General features: G+C 39.5%; 2 protein-coding genes across 2 annotated transcripts; both read right to left on the bottom strand.

The window, feature by feature from the left end:
- Positions 1-1,083: 1,083 nt before the first annotated feature.
- On the bottom strand, positions 1,084-5,184 carry sord (sorbitol dehydrogenase). The gene is made up of 9 exons (XM_080024744.1): positions 5,022-5,184; positions 4,877-4,910; positions 4,338-4,502; positions 3,888-4,047; positions 3,620-3,738; positions 3,057-3,122; positions 2,763-2,941; positions 2,014-2,135; positions 1,084-1,863 (listed from the first exon to the last, which is right to left on the bottom strand). Exons 1-9 carry the CDS (start codon positions 5,073-5,075, stop codon positions 1,698-1,700), a joined length of 1,065 nt encoding a protein of 354 aa, XP_079880870.1. The 5' UTR covers positions 5,076-5,184; the 3' UTR covers positions 1,084-1,697.
- Positions 5,185-5,904: 720 nt separating this feature from the next.
- Positions 5,905-8,184, bottom strand: terb2 (telomere repeat binding bouquet formation protein 2; the record flags this gene model as incomplete). Its single annotated transcript, XM_080028496.1, has 6 exons — positions 8,074-8,184; positions 7,346-7,427; positions 7,108-7,247; positions 6,711-6,772; positions 6,356-6,398; positions 5,905-6,017 (listed from the first exon to the last, which is right to left on the bottom strand). Exons 1-6 carry the CDS (start codon positions 8,135-8,137, stop codon positions 5,905-5,907), a joined length of 504 nt encoding a protein of 167 aa, XP_079884622.1. The 5' UTR covers positions 8,138-8,184.
- Positions 8,185-15,553: the final 7,369 nt, after the last annotated feature.

The following is a 15,553-nucleotide window of genomic DNA, read 5'->3' on the forward strand; positions in this document are numbered from 1 at the left end:
GTGAATGTAACTGTGTTGTGTGAGCTGTCCCATTGCCATAAGCAGTATTAGAATGTCTGTACATAAAGAGAAATGTGTCTGGTATTGTGCTCATGTTGGAGAAAAAATAATAAAACAAAACAAAAACACACAGGTTTAGTCACCACACACATCTTCCCACCTGTATGTGGGTTTTTCAGTCTTTATTGGTAAAGAGAACTGTGAATCACAAACTGTGACAGAAACAAGCCTTCCTGACGAGTAATGGTTTTACAATGCATTGTAGTTCAATTTTAACCACATGAACATTATCTGTGTGCATGCCTCGTAAAGTAGTATCAAGTCATTGTGGCAAGATAATAAAATCTTAGCTTAACCTGGCTGGTTTTGTTGGACTGAATCAAACTGGAAACTGGTTCTAGAAAAGCTTAGATTTGATGGCGGAGCCTCACCTACGACTGAAGGTTTGCGTTCGCAGCCATTGCACCACGAAAAATACAAAAAGACTCAGTCTAATCATACAGTACTATACCAGGTCATAATTTTAACTCAGTGTGTTGAAATTGAAATCAACATGTTTACTTAATTCCAATTTTACTTTTAGTAAAACTATTTTTTTTACAATAATAGTTACTGGATGGGACTTTTTTTGTGAAAATACAATCCCTAGAGATGCAAACAATTGAAACGTTTTGCAGAAGGTAAGACACTCCAGGAATCTCTTTAAAAACACAAGTATTGAACCGCTCAGGAAGTGTGTTGCCTTTTTAATGAAATGTAATGGGTGATGGCACTCCAAAATAGTTTGACTGATACCTGTTGCACATGATGCATCATTTACTTTTACTAGTTAACTGTACATACATTTATTTCTGATGCAAAACGAGTGCACCATGACAGTTAGTCAATAATACTATTACTATGTAGTAGGAACAAACATAGCATCTGTGTCCCATTTCTGTACTACATACTAAATCTTAGCAGGTTTTTGGCATGAAAACAAAGCTTGAATATTCTGTTTAAACTGAAAAATAAATAAACTAGTTCCAGTTAGTGAAAAAGCTCCAGAAAGACTTTGCAGAAACACAAATAATGAAACCTTTGGAAGAACATTTAGGTTTATTTTTTCTGTGGAGTTTGCATGGCAGTGGCAATCTAGATTCATTTTCATGTTGGTATGGAAAAGTACGTTGACTTCTTGTTTATTATTATGTATTGTTTATTAAATCAAACAAAAAATAGGTTCAAGATAAAAACATAGAACATATCCTGCTATATACTACCAAGATAATTTAACACGTTTCTACTTTGAATCTCTAGTTCCCTCTAATGCCTGCAGTTAGCTAGTGCAGCTCCAGTTAAAAATGAAATGCAAAGAAGAATTGTCTAACATGTGTTTTTTTTAATTGTTTGATTTTCTCTTACTACAGTTGCCAAATACAAAATCATCATACATTCCAATTTTAGTAAACCTGTTAATTATATACAAGCATACAACAATTAATATGTTGGTTATAAAACAAACTTGAGCATTATAAAATAATTTCTCCATTACTGGACCGTACCATTTGATGCAGAGTACATCTCTGACCTGTAGTCAGCTGTTTCTAACAGTGTTGTTGATACTAGTGTGTCTGTTATCTTTCCTAGGGGGAAAATGTCCAATGGGTTTTTCAGTCAGTCAGTCAGTCAGGTTTGTTTCCCCACAGTGGGTCAGATCAGGGCTTGTGGTCATTCTGGTCACACTTTAACATGACCTTTATCCCCAGACCCTGCCGCGTGGTCTCAAAGGCCTGGACCGCCTGCTCCAGAGGGAAACGGTGGGTCACCAGGGGCTTCACGTTCACTTTCCCTGACGCCAACATGGCTATGGCCATCGGCCAGCTGCAACATGGAAAAACAAACATTTGATTTAAGAGTTCAGTCTATGGGATTCCAAATAATGACTTCATGATTTATATTGTAATTAGTACTGCCTGAAAGTTGATTATTCATACGGTCATAGGACAAGAAGATTCACTGATATTTCCTTACGTGTTGCAGTAGCGGAAAACACCTCTGATGTCGATCTCTCTTGTGGCAGCATTGACCAGAGGAACGGTGGCCATCTCAGCGCCGAGACCCACCAGCACCACCACGCCTCCTGAACCTGTGGCCTAACAGGAAAATAAACCATTAGTGCAACTTGGAGTATTTGGTCTTCAGACATGAAAACAATTGTCTCTATTTCTGCTTTGCAGCAGGGCGAAACTCGAAGCAAAACTAGAAATACAACACTTACCTGTAATGAAAGTATCACTGGCAATATGTACACCAAAACTAAATGTCTTGATAAAATGGCCACTGTTAGTGTTATATATGTATAGTATATTTTTGTAAAGTGCTTTTGAGTGCCTTGAAAAGCGCTATATAAATCAAATGTATTATTATTTTTATTATTAATTAGAACACTTTATTTTATATATGTTTTTATTATGCTTTTGCACTGGTTTAGTGGAGTTAATATTAACTGTTCTATAGGTAGTCCATTAGGTAGTTTTAGGCAACATTTTAAAATCTGTGAAGTAACATGTAGCTAAAGCTGTCTGATAAATGATACAGGTAGTGTAGTAATAATTATAGGAGTTCATCTCTAACCTATTGTGGCTTTGGAAGTGTAACCTCACATGAAATGTCAACTACCCAAGTACAGCAGAAATACTTAGAAACTGTATGTGTCAGTGTCTACTTTTCATGATTTTGAATGCAACTTTAAATGGTCTTTACTGAGGGCAGCCACGTACATAGATTGCAGTTTGAACGCTGCTCTCGACCCCTGTGCATTCAATGGTGACGTGAGGCTGAGCGCCCAGCAAGTCCTCCACAGTCTTTGCCAGCTGCTGGGGTCCATCTCCTCTCTTCACTGTCAGCTGGAAGTCTGCACCCAACTCTTTGGCCATCGTCAGACGCTCAAGGCTCAGATCTGGACGCAGCAGAAGAGGCGGATTAGAAATACATATAAAAAACGGACTGAATGTAAGATGTGAGCAGAATCTGTGTGGTGTCTCTTTCAGCTGAGAAGGATGTTTGTGTCTCACCAGTGATGACGACCTTTGAGGCCCCCATCGCTTTGGCCACTAGCAAACATACCAACCCAATAGGTCCTGTGGAGAAAGAGAGAGGAAGTAAACAAGATGCCTCAAACTGTAGAAAGCATGTTTAATATATCAAACTAATTCATAAACACATCATTAATAAGAGTAAACATCTTAACCTACACTTATAATGTTACCTTTACATGAAACAAACACATTGTTTACTGGATACTGCCTGACACATGCTTTTTCTAATGTCCATTAGAAAAAATGTGTTAAATATTAAATCCTTTCAAGGTGCGTTCAGGTTCAACAGTTTTTCGCCTCATTGAGTTTTGTCAAGTCAGTATGAGTTTTGTGACAACACCCACTCGAACTGGTAAATCAGATTCCTTACTTGCACCGGCACGTTACTCATGTACGCCACAATCACCTCTTTTATATAACAGTTAAACTGCCAATAAAAGAGGGGAGTGTGGCTTGCAGCATGTTCAGAAACGCAGTATGCAGTGTCAATGGAACATTCCTGCAAAAGACTTGTCTCATGGTGCGACTTCAGCAGTTACCTGCACCGCAGATGAGCACGGTGCTGCCGAGGGTTACACCAGCTCTGCGACAGGCGTGGATCCCCACAGACAGAGGTTCAATTAGAGCTCCCTCCTCAAAGGTCACGTTATCGGGCAGCCTAGTGAGTTGGAGAAAAAAATTCAGAGAGGAGAGGAGAAGAAAAAAGCATGCGAACGTTAGGCAAGAGAGTCAGTTTGCAGTTACACCTCAGCCTGCTGTTGGGAAATCTATTGTGCAAAAGCCACACAATCCAAAGCAAACTGTTACTTGTAGCAGAAGTTGGCGCTGTGCTTGTAGTATCGACACAGGTTTCCATCGTCGGGGGGCGTGGCGCAGAAGAAGATGGTAGGAGACAAGTTGTACCGTCCGTTTTTGAAGAACTCGTCCATCTCTCGGGGCACACCGGGCTCAATGGCCACTCTGTCACCTAAATGAAAAAACCCAAAAGGTGAACTCTAACAGGGCATGATGAGTTTTTCCACAGAACTCTATCACAGTGTGGCTCAGTGTGTGAACTGGATTTTAATATCTTAAGAATGAGAGGACTATATTAGATCTTGCATCCCAAACGTCACTGCATGATATTACAGTGCAGATATTTAAATGCACAGCAGGTACTGTTTGTAACATGATAAAGAACATTTGATTTAAAAGCCTTCCCCTTCAAGAGAACACGGTATTGGTATTTCACGGCACTGAGACACACACGCCACTCACCGACTTCAAGGTGCTTGACAGCCGATCCGACTTTCACCACCCGTCCTGCTGCCTCGTGTCCCAGCACCATTGGTTTGGTGAGCACAAAGTCCCCAATTCGGCCGTGCTGCCAATAGTGAACATCAGATCCACAAATTCCAACAGAGTGCATCTGGAGCAAAACCTCTGGGTAAAGAACATGACACATAAAGGACGAATGAATGAATGAATTAAATGTATTTCACTTCCATAATGGCAATGTGTTGGGGTATGCAAGGAAAGTTTGAGTCCCTGAATTACTTGCAAAGTAAATGATTCTATTCACATTCAAAATGCATTCTATGGTTCCATGTTGGTTAGAGCATGATCAGTACACAAGCAAGACTCCATTTAAAAGTACAGTTAAATTAATAATCCAGACAACTTTTCAAGAAATGTAAAAATAATTGTTTTTTAAACAGATTGTTTAATGCATTAAAGTCATCTTTTCCTACATTTGGTGTACAACATATTATTCTATAGGCTATATTTTTATATGCATGTATACTATGCTTTGATACCATTAGGTCCTGGCTCCGGGACGGGCCGAGTTTCCTGTGAGAAATGTGACAAAATTCCCCAAAAGATTAGTCAGTTTAATTCACCCAGACCGTAACTATTCGCCACATGGTACAAATGGTGCACGTTTTGTAGTCGCTCTCCTACCAGCCGGAGGTCTCCTTTGGAGTGCAGCACAACGGACAGATTCTCCTGCGCCATGACGGGTTAACAATGAGCTGACAAGGTGAACATGAACCAGACAGACAAGAGTCCAGAGAGATGTTCCCCACGCACAGCCTTCTCAGGTAAGTCTGACCACAGGTGTCAAAGTGCAGAAATGAGCTTCCTGAGAGCAGGGCTGCTACCAAAACAAAGCCTGTGATTGGCCGAAGAGCCGCGGAAGAGTCCACTTACGTAGGGGTGACGGCGACTACGCTAATACATTTAACCGCATTCAAATTACATGTAACTCGTACTACTGCTCTATGTTATTGAACACTGATTGACATAACGTTTTTATTGATAACAAGTCGCTATCAGGCTTATATAATTGATCTGCAATGACGCAATACAAATAAAAGCCCTTCAACTGCCGACGCACTTTGCTCAGTCTGAGAGCTGAGTCTGCAGTGTGGTTCATTTTATTCGTAATATTGAATATACATTTAAGTTGAGAATGATGTGAATGAAATTCCTAAAATATTTATGCATGAAATATAAAACATTATGATGCACAATGTGACCAAAATAAGATATGTTTTCAATATATGGAAACAATTTATCTCTTTAATTCTCAAGGGTTCTTATTTTTCGTGAGAAAAACTCATATCTACAAAATGATCATCGAAGTTCCCGAATTAAATACAAAGTTGAACCACTTTGTGAAACAAAATTAAACTTAGATTTTATTGTATAACAATTTGCAGACTCCATTAAACAAAACGAGATCAGAATTAGCCATGTAACACTGAATTGTTTGAAATCAAACACTGCATACATGAGTGTAGGCATGTAAACAAAACATATTAACACATTTTCATATATTTGCTTATGAGTGTGGCAAACAGCAGTGGGCTTTACAGCTTGAGCGTGGGAAACCTCCAGGATGGAAATCACACAGATCACCAGAATATTGCTGCAGATGGTCCATGCTGACGTAACCTGTGGTGAATAAGTCAAGAGAAAAGGCAGAGTTGTCTCATAATGATAAGTATGGACTAGACCAGACCTTCACTACTACAGGACAGTTATCTATTTATATCTTTGTAAATTATGATAAATGTTGCACCTGTAATTGCGTTACTGACTGGAAATTCCTGCAAATGTCCATGTGGAGCGGCTTCACTCTCTGATGAGTCTGTGTCAGATGGTTCAGAGCTGACAAAAACAGTAATATGGACTTCATTAGTTTGCTGGACAGTTCACAAGTTATTGATTTCCAGTTCTAAATATTGATAGCGGAAAGTTAACAAACTCGCTTCTGCCGACTTCCCCTGTACTGTACTCGTCTTCTGTCCGGCAACTGAAAGTCTTATGGAAACCCTGTAAACCATAAGAATGTTTAGAGGATTACAGTTATTCAAATGATTTGAGTTAATATTCTATCCCCAGCTGTTTAAAAGGAATCTGATCAGATAGGATTTCTTATCCATACAATTATCCCCCAAATAGCAGTCAATTAAAAAAAGATATACTGTAATTTGAATTGTCTGTTATCACTATATGTATTACAATAACATAATAATCAGATATGATGAACCAATCAAAACTAGTATAAAAAAGGATTTCCAAATTCAATATCGTTCTGATGATCTAGATTAAACTTTTTGAACAACTGTGTCCTGGTGCACTCACCTGTTCCACCGACTGCTCGTGTTCGAACTCCCAAATCAACCTCCCGACCACGTCTCTCACCTCTTCAATGATAACCAGAGGAACATTGGATGAGTTTTTCTATAACATATATCTTTAGAGCGGTTCCCAACATGTTTTGTCTTGAATCTTCAAAGTGAAGCTCCTTATCACAACTTGATCATGTCTTTGAGTTACATAGAGTACAACCAACAAGTGACTGTTCGCCCGAGGTAAAACCATCAAGCATTTAACAGTAGCCTACAGAAAATCAAACATGAAAAGTTCCCGCTGTCTTGTTAATCAACCCCAAAGACGTATCTTGGGACCTCAAGGTTGGGAACCACTGATTTAGTACAGGTTTACAACAACAAATCAATGAAAACATAGTAGCCCTCACCGTCCTGCACTGAAGCTGGAGGCAGCACATAATGACCAATGCACACAGACCGTACACTCTGGCGCTTCTCACAGGTGGACAGAAACAAGCTGTGGAAAACAACCACCTTGTTCCAAAGGAAATCTTTGCTCTCAAATACTCTGAAAAACACAGACACAAATTAGTGTTGAGGTGATAATAGCAAAATGACTTCTAATGATGATAAAAGTGCAGCCTTTCAGGTATTTATCAAGCTCACCTCAAAGTATCAGGGCTTGTAGCATCTTCACTGAAGAGGTAATCTGCTGTTGTCCAACCAGCAACAATCCCACCTTCCAATGCTACAAAATAGATATGGTATTTTATGATATAAATAGGGATTGGAGGATTTAGTCACAATAAATACATTTAAAAAACGCTCTCAATATGCTAATGACGGTGCATTTTCATTATCGGGATAATCACAAATATTTTTACATGAGGGACCTGAAAAAGCACTTTTAAGCAGTGTATTCCCGGTATTCCCTAACGAACAGTCCTATATTGAAAATCGCCTGAAGGGGCCGCTGAATCTTTCCAGTAATTTCTCTAAATCCTAAACCTGAGACGAAGGCTCGGCTTGCCCATTTTTTTACAGTCTATGATTATATCCCCACAAATTATTTTTAACTTTTAAAGATTGTCTGGCTGTCTTTCACAGAAAAAAAGATGTGTCCTCTTTGTGAGGCAATTTAATATAAATTTGTTTTTAATAATATAGGTAAATAAGCGATTCCAGTATGTTTTAGTACAATTTTAAGAGTTTAAAGAATATTTTAACTGTTATCTCTTTTGAAAATGATTATTAAAAGATAATATTTTTTTTAAATGCAACATAAAAATAAAAATCCTACAGACTTTTAAAAGATGGATTGAAGCTATTTTAATACACACAAATGCAAATAAATACATATTATTTAGCAGCAGAGAAATAATAAGGTTACTTACTCCAAAAGTGTTGACATGTCTTTGGCACACTAGTTGAAAACCAGGCAGTTTTATTCCTAAACATAGCTACACTCCTCGTTAGCTCGTTAGCAATTATTGAACTGAATAATGGAACGTAACAACTCTCCTAAACTCTTGCAGTTGTCTTTTTTTTAACCTTTTGTTTCAAAAAACTAGCCAAAACAAAAATACTGCTCCGTGGATTGTTGGCGCGCAATCGACACCGTTGTATTTAAATGGCGACGAAAACTTCCGGAAATAAGTGACTCGGATAATTAAACACCAGTTAGCTAGACGTGAGGCAACTAGCTAATATTTGACTAGTTGCTAGCTAGGAACTACAGAGACACATTTTTATAGTCGTGTTTGTTCTTATTGTTTATTGTTTCGTGATGGTGATGACCAAAATGTAGGCGTGTAATGTGTATACAGCTGTACTGTCTAGTTAACGTCTAACTTCATGAGTTTATAACATGTGTAAGTGTTTGTTGGTGGTAACTTTTATGTGACCTTTTCAGACCTGGCCACTGTGGATGAAGAGGAGCCACCTCCACCTCCACTAGACTAGAGGCCAAACAAGTTCAGTCCTGCTCCAGACCAGTCCTCACAAACAGGCTTCTGAACTGGGTCAGTGTCACACGTCAACAACAACCAAAGGTAACTTCTTCTTTATCTGATTTAAGGCATGCTTCATAGGTCAAGAGGGAAATCCTAGTGGTTTACTGCACAGGATAAAGTGGATTAGATCCTCGTTTTTCTTCTTCTCCTGAGCCTCCAAGTAGAGAGTAGTGACATGAGATCATGGTGATCTGGGATGATGTTTCATTCTGTTTACTGTATTTTTTTTGTTTATATACAATTATATAAATCTCATACTTGTATGATTACCATGGAAGTATCATTGATCATTCCCTCACTAAGCATTTTGATCATTGCCAAAACTGGATTTGGTACAAAATTGGCACCAAATGCTGACAGTTTTTAGTTAGAATAAATTTTCATTATGGTGTCATGATGGTTTCATAACATATATTTTCTAAGGGGCCACAAAGATGAGGGGCCTCTAAGCGACTGTCTGTGGCCTAATTGTTAGGTTTTGATGATGGCATAGAGGGCAGTCAAATGTGTTGTTGGTCCTAAATCTCCCACAGGTGTTCAATTTGGATTGAGATCTGGTGAATGTGAAGACCATTGCGTATTATCGACATTGTTTTCGTTCTAATCCATTTGTCCCCACATGACGCCTGTGGAAGCATCTGCCTTTGTTTGGGTTATTTATTGAGGTTTTCCCTTTATCACCCATGACCAGAAGTAGGGTTTTGCAGTGCCACGTATCACCACCAGATGGAAATATTTAGTTACTTATACAGGCGGTCACTGAGTTATGGTCTATTTAATATGGCTTTCAATCCAGTGGTCCAATAATATATTTAATGTATTAAAATACTGTATTGATCAACATATTTTTTACATTGCAATAGTATAGCAGCCACTGAATAACGTTGAGTAACTAAAGAAAGTGTATTGCCATATCCTCTAAATTAAACTACCTTTTTGAAGCTCTGTTGATTGGTATATTGAGCTGGTGACTGAGTGATTAGTGAATACTAGTGCAGCTTTCGGTTGATGGAATTACACAGAAGGGTTTTAAAGATATCACCCAGCTTTTAGTTTGATGGGAAATGGATAATTTTTCAAAACTTTTGTATGCCATTTTCCCATGATCTAATACTGTTGTTTCATCTATTTTTCAGCAAACGGCGAATGCTTGTCAGAGGTAAATTAAGTCTCTTACAGATACAAAGCTGATAAAACATTTTTATTCCAGCTGTTATGTTGTAAAACCTCGTCCTCCAGAATAACATTCGGGTCTGTGTTGATCCATTCACGTTTCTGACATCTTTTTTATTTATTTATTTTGGCAGTATGTGGACATTAGCTCCTCTTCTTTATGTTCTATAATATCCTTGGTGGGGTTATGTGCAGGTCAGGAGCTCATTGCTATCACGCAGACACCCTCTCAGAAACTGTTGACTCCTGTTTACGAAGCCCAATAATGTCATGTAACCTTGTGTTTTATAACACTGGCAGCCTATTAAGGGAGATATTGCTGTACAGCAGTACTGCTGGCATAACTGATGGGCTATGCTTGTTTGAACTCCAGAGAAACCAGTGTATCACTTTGTCGCCTAATAGAATGGTGTAGGTAGGCTGTTTCTCAGGCTATTACAGGTGATAGGAATGGCTTTCAAAACAACTGAGCACTACAGGATGTGCATGTGCAGCTGCTTAGCTCTTTGTCATTTTGGTTGATGAGACGGAGGTGACATGCCCGCACAGAGGGGGGCCGAGGCTCCATACAGATTATTGCAAGCGTGCTTGGTAACATTTTGGTTCAGCTTGCCTGAATTTACTGACATTCCTACACTACATAGAGAGAGAGCGGTTGAGGGGTTCAAAGCAGGGGTATATCTCAGTTTCCATGACAACAGCGAAGCCACACCCTGTTTCTTTTACCCAACCCCCCAACATGCTCCGCTCTGTTCACAACAGAACACTGGGAAGAAGGACTTGGTGGTTTGGTGGTTACATGCACTGAGGTTTTAACATGAGCAGAAGGAAGGGATGCAAAAGTATTCATCTATTTGCTGTTGATTGACCCTTAGCAGCCCAACAACACCTTTGTTAATATGATGATGAGATCCATTTTTTGTATTGGTTAGTATTTAATTTTCCTTGCACAAAAATGGAAATGGAAAATGTATTTTTACTGTACATGATAGAATCAAACTGTTTAGACTGCATCTCCTCCAATTGCATATCTTTAGGTTGTGTGGACTGTTGATAGAAAAAAATAAGCAAGAAAAAAACTGGTGGTTTGATGATTTATCGACAAATGACGATGTGCTCTGGTCCTTGACCTATGAGATGATAAATGGGACATGAATTGTAGGTTGGACAAGACAAGCAATTTGAAGACATTTCCATAAGCCTTATTGAACTGTGCGTTATTGGCTTTTTTCTTCTCTTACACCCATCCTGAGATTTTATACACTAAAAAAATCATTATAATTAAAAAAAATAAAAATAAAATTCTGTAGCCCTAATGAAATAAATGTTCATGTATTTTCATAGTGCATTCACACTCCATCTGTGACATTTTACACATCGCTTGCTCTTTTCTTTTGCCTGTTGTGTGTCTGTGTCCTCTGATGTCCAGAAATAATCCACATAATCTGAATTATGTAAAAATGACAGGATGTGTCCCCTTCCTGCCCCTTTGTTTGCTGTTGTGCAGATTTTGTCCTTTCAGCTTCCCTCTTGCTGGACACAGTGAATGGCCTGCGGTGACAGAGCGGTCTGCCCGGGGCTCATCCATCTCCCCACTGTCCCTTTTGATATTGTTCCATTGTGTGGTAGCTGAGATTACTGTATTGCCATTGTTGTTGTATTATTGCTGTTGGTGGTTGTTTGTTTTTGGGGGGCTGCAACTAACAATCATTTTGGTTTTTGATTCATCTCACTGATGATTCAGTCATTCACTGATCGATTGTGTGGTCTGAAAAATGTCAGAAAGTAGTGAGAAATGACCATCACATTTCTCCAGGGCTTAAAGTTGCCTCTTTACATTGTCCAAACAACAGTCCTTAACCCAAAGGTTATCAATTTAGTGTCATAGAAAATAGAAACAAAAGGAAATATTAACACTGAGAGGCTTATACCAGTACATTCTGGGCATTTTTTGATTTAAAAATACTGAAATGATTCCCAGACTATCACATTTGTATATTGCTGTAGTATAATATGAAAACCATAATGTCCTCACTCAGCTGTAGTGCTCATACAGAGATGTGGTTCTGCTCTTCCTGCAGGCTGTCTTTGCCCTGGTTTTCGGTTTGTCTTGGAATTGGTTGGTATTTGCTACATCCCTACTGCGGCTATGTTTCAGATGGAGTCATGTAGTAAAAGGAACTGTGCCACGCATGTTTTAATTGGCCGGTTTTGATTACGCGAGGGCTACATTCACAGGGGAATTCAAGCGGGTACACTGACTCATCTATGTAGTCTTAAATGAAACACGTTCACCGGAAAGCATAAATAATGGGCAGCATCATTTTAGAAAATGACACAGAATAAATATCACAGAAGCAGAAAACACATTTGTTTGAAGGATTTCCCAATGTTGTGAGGACTGTGGACACGTTTGGGGGAGCTGAGAGCTCTGGACTATATAAAATAATGTCAAGGGCTTGAGAGTCCTAGTCCTGTGCTCCCAGTCAAGCACAATGATAACTGGTGTCTCAATGAATTGCTGCTGGCTTTGAATTTTATATATTTACTGCTCCGTGATGTCACTGGATAGCCAGTCAGCATTCTCATGCAGTACTGTGTCAGTGTGATAGAGTGGTAAACCTCACTGGAGTTATATCATTGAAGAGTTATAGAAGAGTTGATTTGTACGGAGCCCCTAAAGGGACATGGAGGAAAAAAAAAATTTTGGTAAAAAAAAAAAAAAAAAAAAAAAATCAAACTCGAGATCTCGAGTTCAAACTCGAGATCTCGAGTTTGAAGTCGAGATCTCGAGTTTAAAGTCGAGATCTCGAGTTTAAAGTCAAGATCTCGAGTTTAAAGTCGAGATCTCGAGTTTAAAGTCGAGATCTCGACTTTGCCTTCAAACCTCTCTCACCGTCACCAATGGTCCATGCATCAAAGGCATATCAATTAATTTATGGGAAACCACACAATAGTGTCATGGAGGAGTACTTGGAGCATTCTTTTCTCACACTAACACCAAAATACAACCTATTAGGCCTAAATCTAACGTTTATTATGCACATTGGAGAGAAAAGTGACAATGCTTCACTTCATTTTGGCGCACCATGGACAGAGAGTGGAGGTCTAATTGTCAACACACACACACACACACACACACACACACACACACACACACACACACACACACACACACACACACACACACACACACACACACACACACACACACACACACACACACACACACACACACACACACACACACACACACACACACACACACACACACACACACACACACACACACACACACACACACACACACACACACACACACACACACACACACACACACACACACACACACACAATATGTAGACGGTATACATTTGACTATATCAAAACGTGAACGTTTCCAAGACACAATGCCGCCTACACTTGAGGAGAACTCTGTTTGGCTGTATTGGCTGGTCTGATGAAGGCTATTATGAGTCGCAAAGAGTAATTTGCACCGGATTAGACTATGTCCGCGTTCTCCAGTGACTCCATATGATCGGATCTTGAAGCACTCACAATAGTGCAGGCAAAATATGAAATTCAATTGGATTATGCGAACTTTCTATTTTTCTTCGCTTGGAGAGAGAAAAAGCGCTGTTCCCGTGCGCTCTGGCAGCACTACACCTGTGCCCGGCGTGAGCCTCAAACTGCGTCTTAATAGAAAAGATAACTGCAGGTCATATGACAAAACTAGCGATCGGACTAGGTTAGTAAAGCCTAATTAAGCCTTTCCCAGGAAGGGATCGTGTGTGAATAAAACACAGAGTCTGGACTGGCGTATTTTTAATAGCCTATAGCAGAACTTCCTTTGCTGTGCGCTGGGGAGAAACAGACACGCTGGTAACTATTCTGCTCCAGATCTGCACATTGGACAGCGCCACGCGATCCTCACAGTTTTGCTGCTGTTTAGTTAAAATTTGTGATTTTTTGGGTGCAATAGATGAATAACATGTGCCGTCGGGTGAAGCCTCTTAGTCTCGACCGTGTGCGAGGCAAAACAAATCAGGCGCTGTTTCTCCCCAGCGCACAGCAGAGGAATTTCTGCTATAATTAGAAATCACCGGTGCAGACTCTCCTCAAACTATTAGTTTAATTTAGTTTTTATAATCAGCGATCGATTGTTTCATTTGTACACAGAGACAAACATGTAGGCATGTAGCGGTGTGGCACATTTACGCACGAAAGCTTCCCTCAGAACGGAAGAGAAAAAAATTAGCTTTTTTATTTAATTATTATTATTGTAGTCCAGACTGTGTTTTATTCACACACGATCCCTTCCTGGGAAAGGCTGAAAGTGTGAATGAGGCTTTACTAAGACACAGTTTGAGGCTCAAGGCGGGCACAGCTGGTGTAGTGCCAGAGCGCACAGGAACAGCGCTTTTTCTCTCTCCAAGTGAAGAAAAATAGAAAGTTCGCATAATCCGGTTGAATTTCATATTTTGCCTGCACTATTGTGAGTGCTTCAAGATCCGATCATATGGAGTCACTGGAGAACGCGGACATAGTCTAATCCGGTGCAAATTATAGCCTTCATCAGACCAGCCAATACAGCCAAACAGAGTTCTCCTCAGGTGTAGTGTAGGCGGCATTGTGTCTTGGAAACGTTCACGTTTTGATATAGTCAAATGTATACCGTCTACATATTGTGTGTGTGTGTGTGTGTGTGTGTGTGTGTGTGTTGACAATTAGACCTCCGCTCTCGGTCCATGGTGCGCCAAAATGAAGTGAATCATTGTCACTTTTCTCTCCAATGTGCATAATAAACGTTAGATTTAGGCCAAATAGGTTGTAGTTTGGTGTTAGTGTGAGAAAAGAATGCTCCAAGTACTCCTCCATGACACTATTGTGTGGTTTCCCATAAATTAATTGATATGCCTTTGATGCATGGACCATTGGTGACGGTGAGAGAGGTTTGAAGGCAAAGTCGAGATCTCGACTTTAAACTCGAGATCTTGACTTTAAACTCGAGATCTTGACTTCAAACTCGAGATCTCGAGTTTGAACTCGAGATCTCGAGTTTGATTTTTTTTTTTTTTTTTTTTTTTTTTACCAAAAATTTTTTTTTCCTCCATGTCCCTTTAGGGGCTCCGTAGATTTGCCCATCTGTCACCTTAAATTGCATTCACTTTAGTTCGCTGTTAAATGAGTGTTCTATTATCTCCCCATTTCTCTCTCTCGCTCTCTCTGTCTATGCCTCCCTGTCAAATCTCTTTCTCTCCTGCTGAACCAACAACTTCAAAGGAGTGTGCTTCAAATCGCAGGTGTTGAAGGATTAAGGCCACCGCAGGATGGGGTTTTATTCTCAGCCTCATCTTTGATGTAGTGTCTCTTTCACTTACTTGTGTCTCTAACCCAGGGGTGTCCAAACTACGGCCCGCTCGATTTAAAAAATATAATGTAATATGGCCCTTTGAAAAAATAATAATAATAATATATATATATTTTTTTTTTGCATTTCTTAGTTAACCCACTAGTGCAGGGGTGTCAAAACTGATTGATTGGCCCGTGGCTCATTTAGAAAATATAATGTACTATGGCCCTTTTAATTTTTAAATAATTTAATGCACTCATTAGGGGAGAGTGGCCTAAGTTGTGCAACTTTTCACTCAAAGTGACTTTAAAGTAAGGCCTTGACGGTAAAGTCTCC

The sequence above is a fragment of the Ammodytes marinus genome (assembly GCF_949987685.1).
Source record: "Ammodytes marinus genome assembly, chromosome: 1".
Classification (NCBI taxonomy): Eukaryota; Metazoa; Chordata; class Actinopteri; order Uranoscopiformes; family Ammodytidae; genus Ammodytes; species Ammodytes marinus.

Bases quoted from the DNA above. Each gene is read 5' to 3' on its own strand.
- sord (XM_080024744.1), bottom strand. From the start codon at position 5,075: ATGGCGCAGGAGAATCTGTCCGTTGTGCTGCACTCCAAAGGAGACCTC. The intron at 3,123-3,619 runs GTAACTGCTGAA...CTTTCTCCACAG, and splicing joins CGTGCTCATCTGCGGTGCAG to GACCTATTGGGTTGGTATGT. The intron at 2,942-3,056 runs GTGAGACACAAA...TGCTGCGTCCAG, and splicing joins CTCAAAGGTCGTCATCACTG to ATCTGAGCCTTGAGCGTCTG.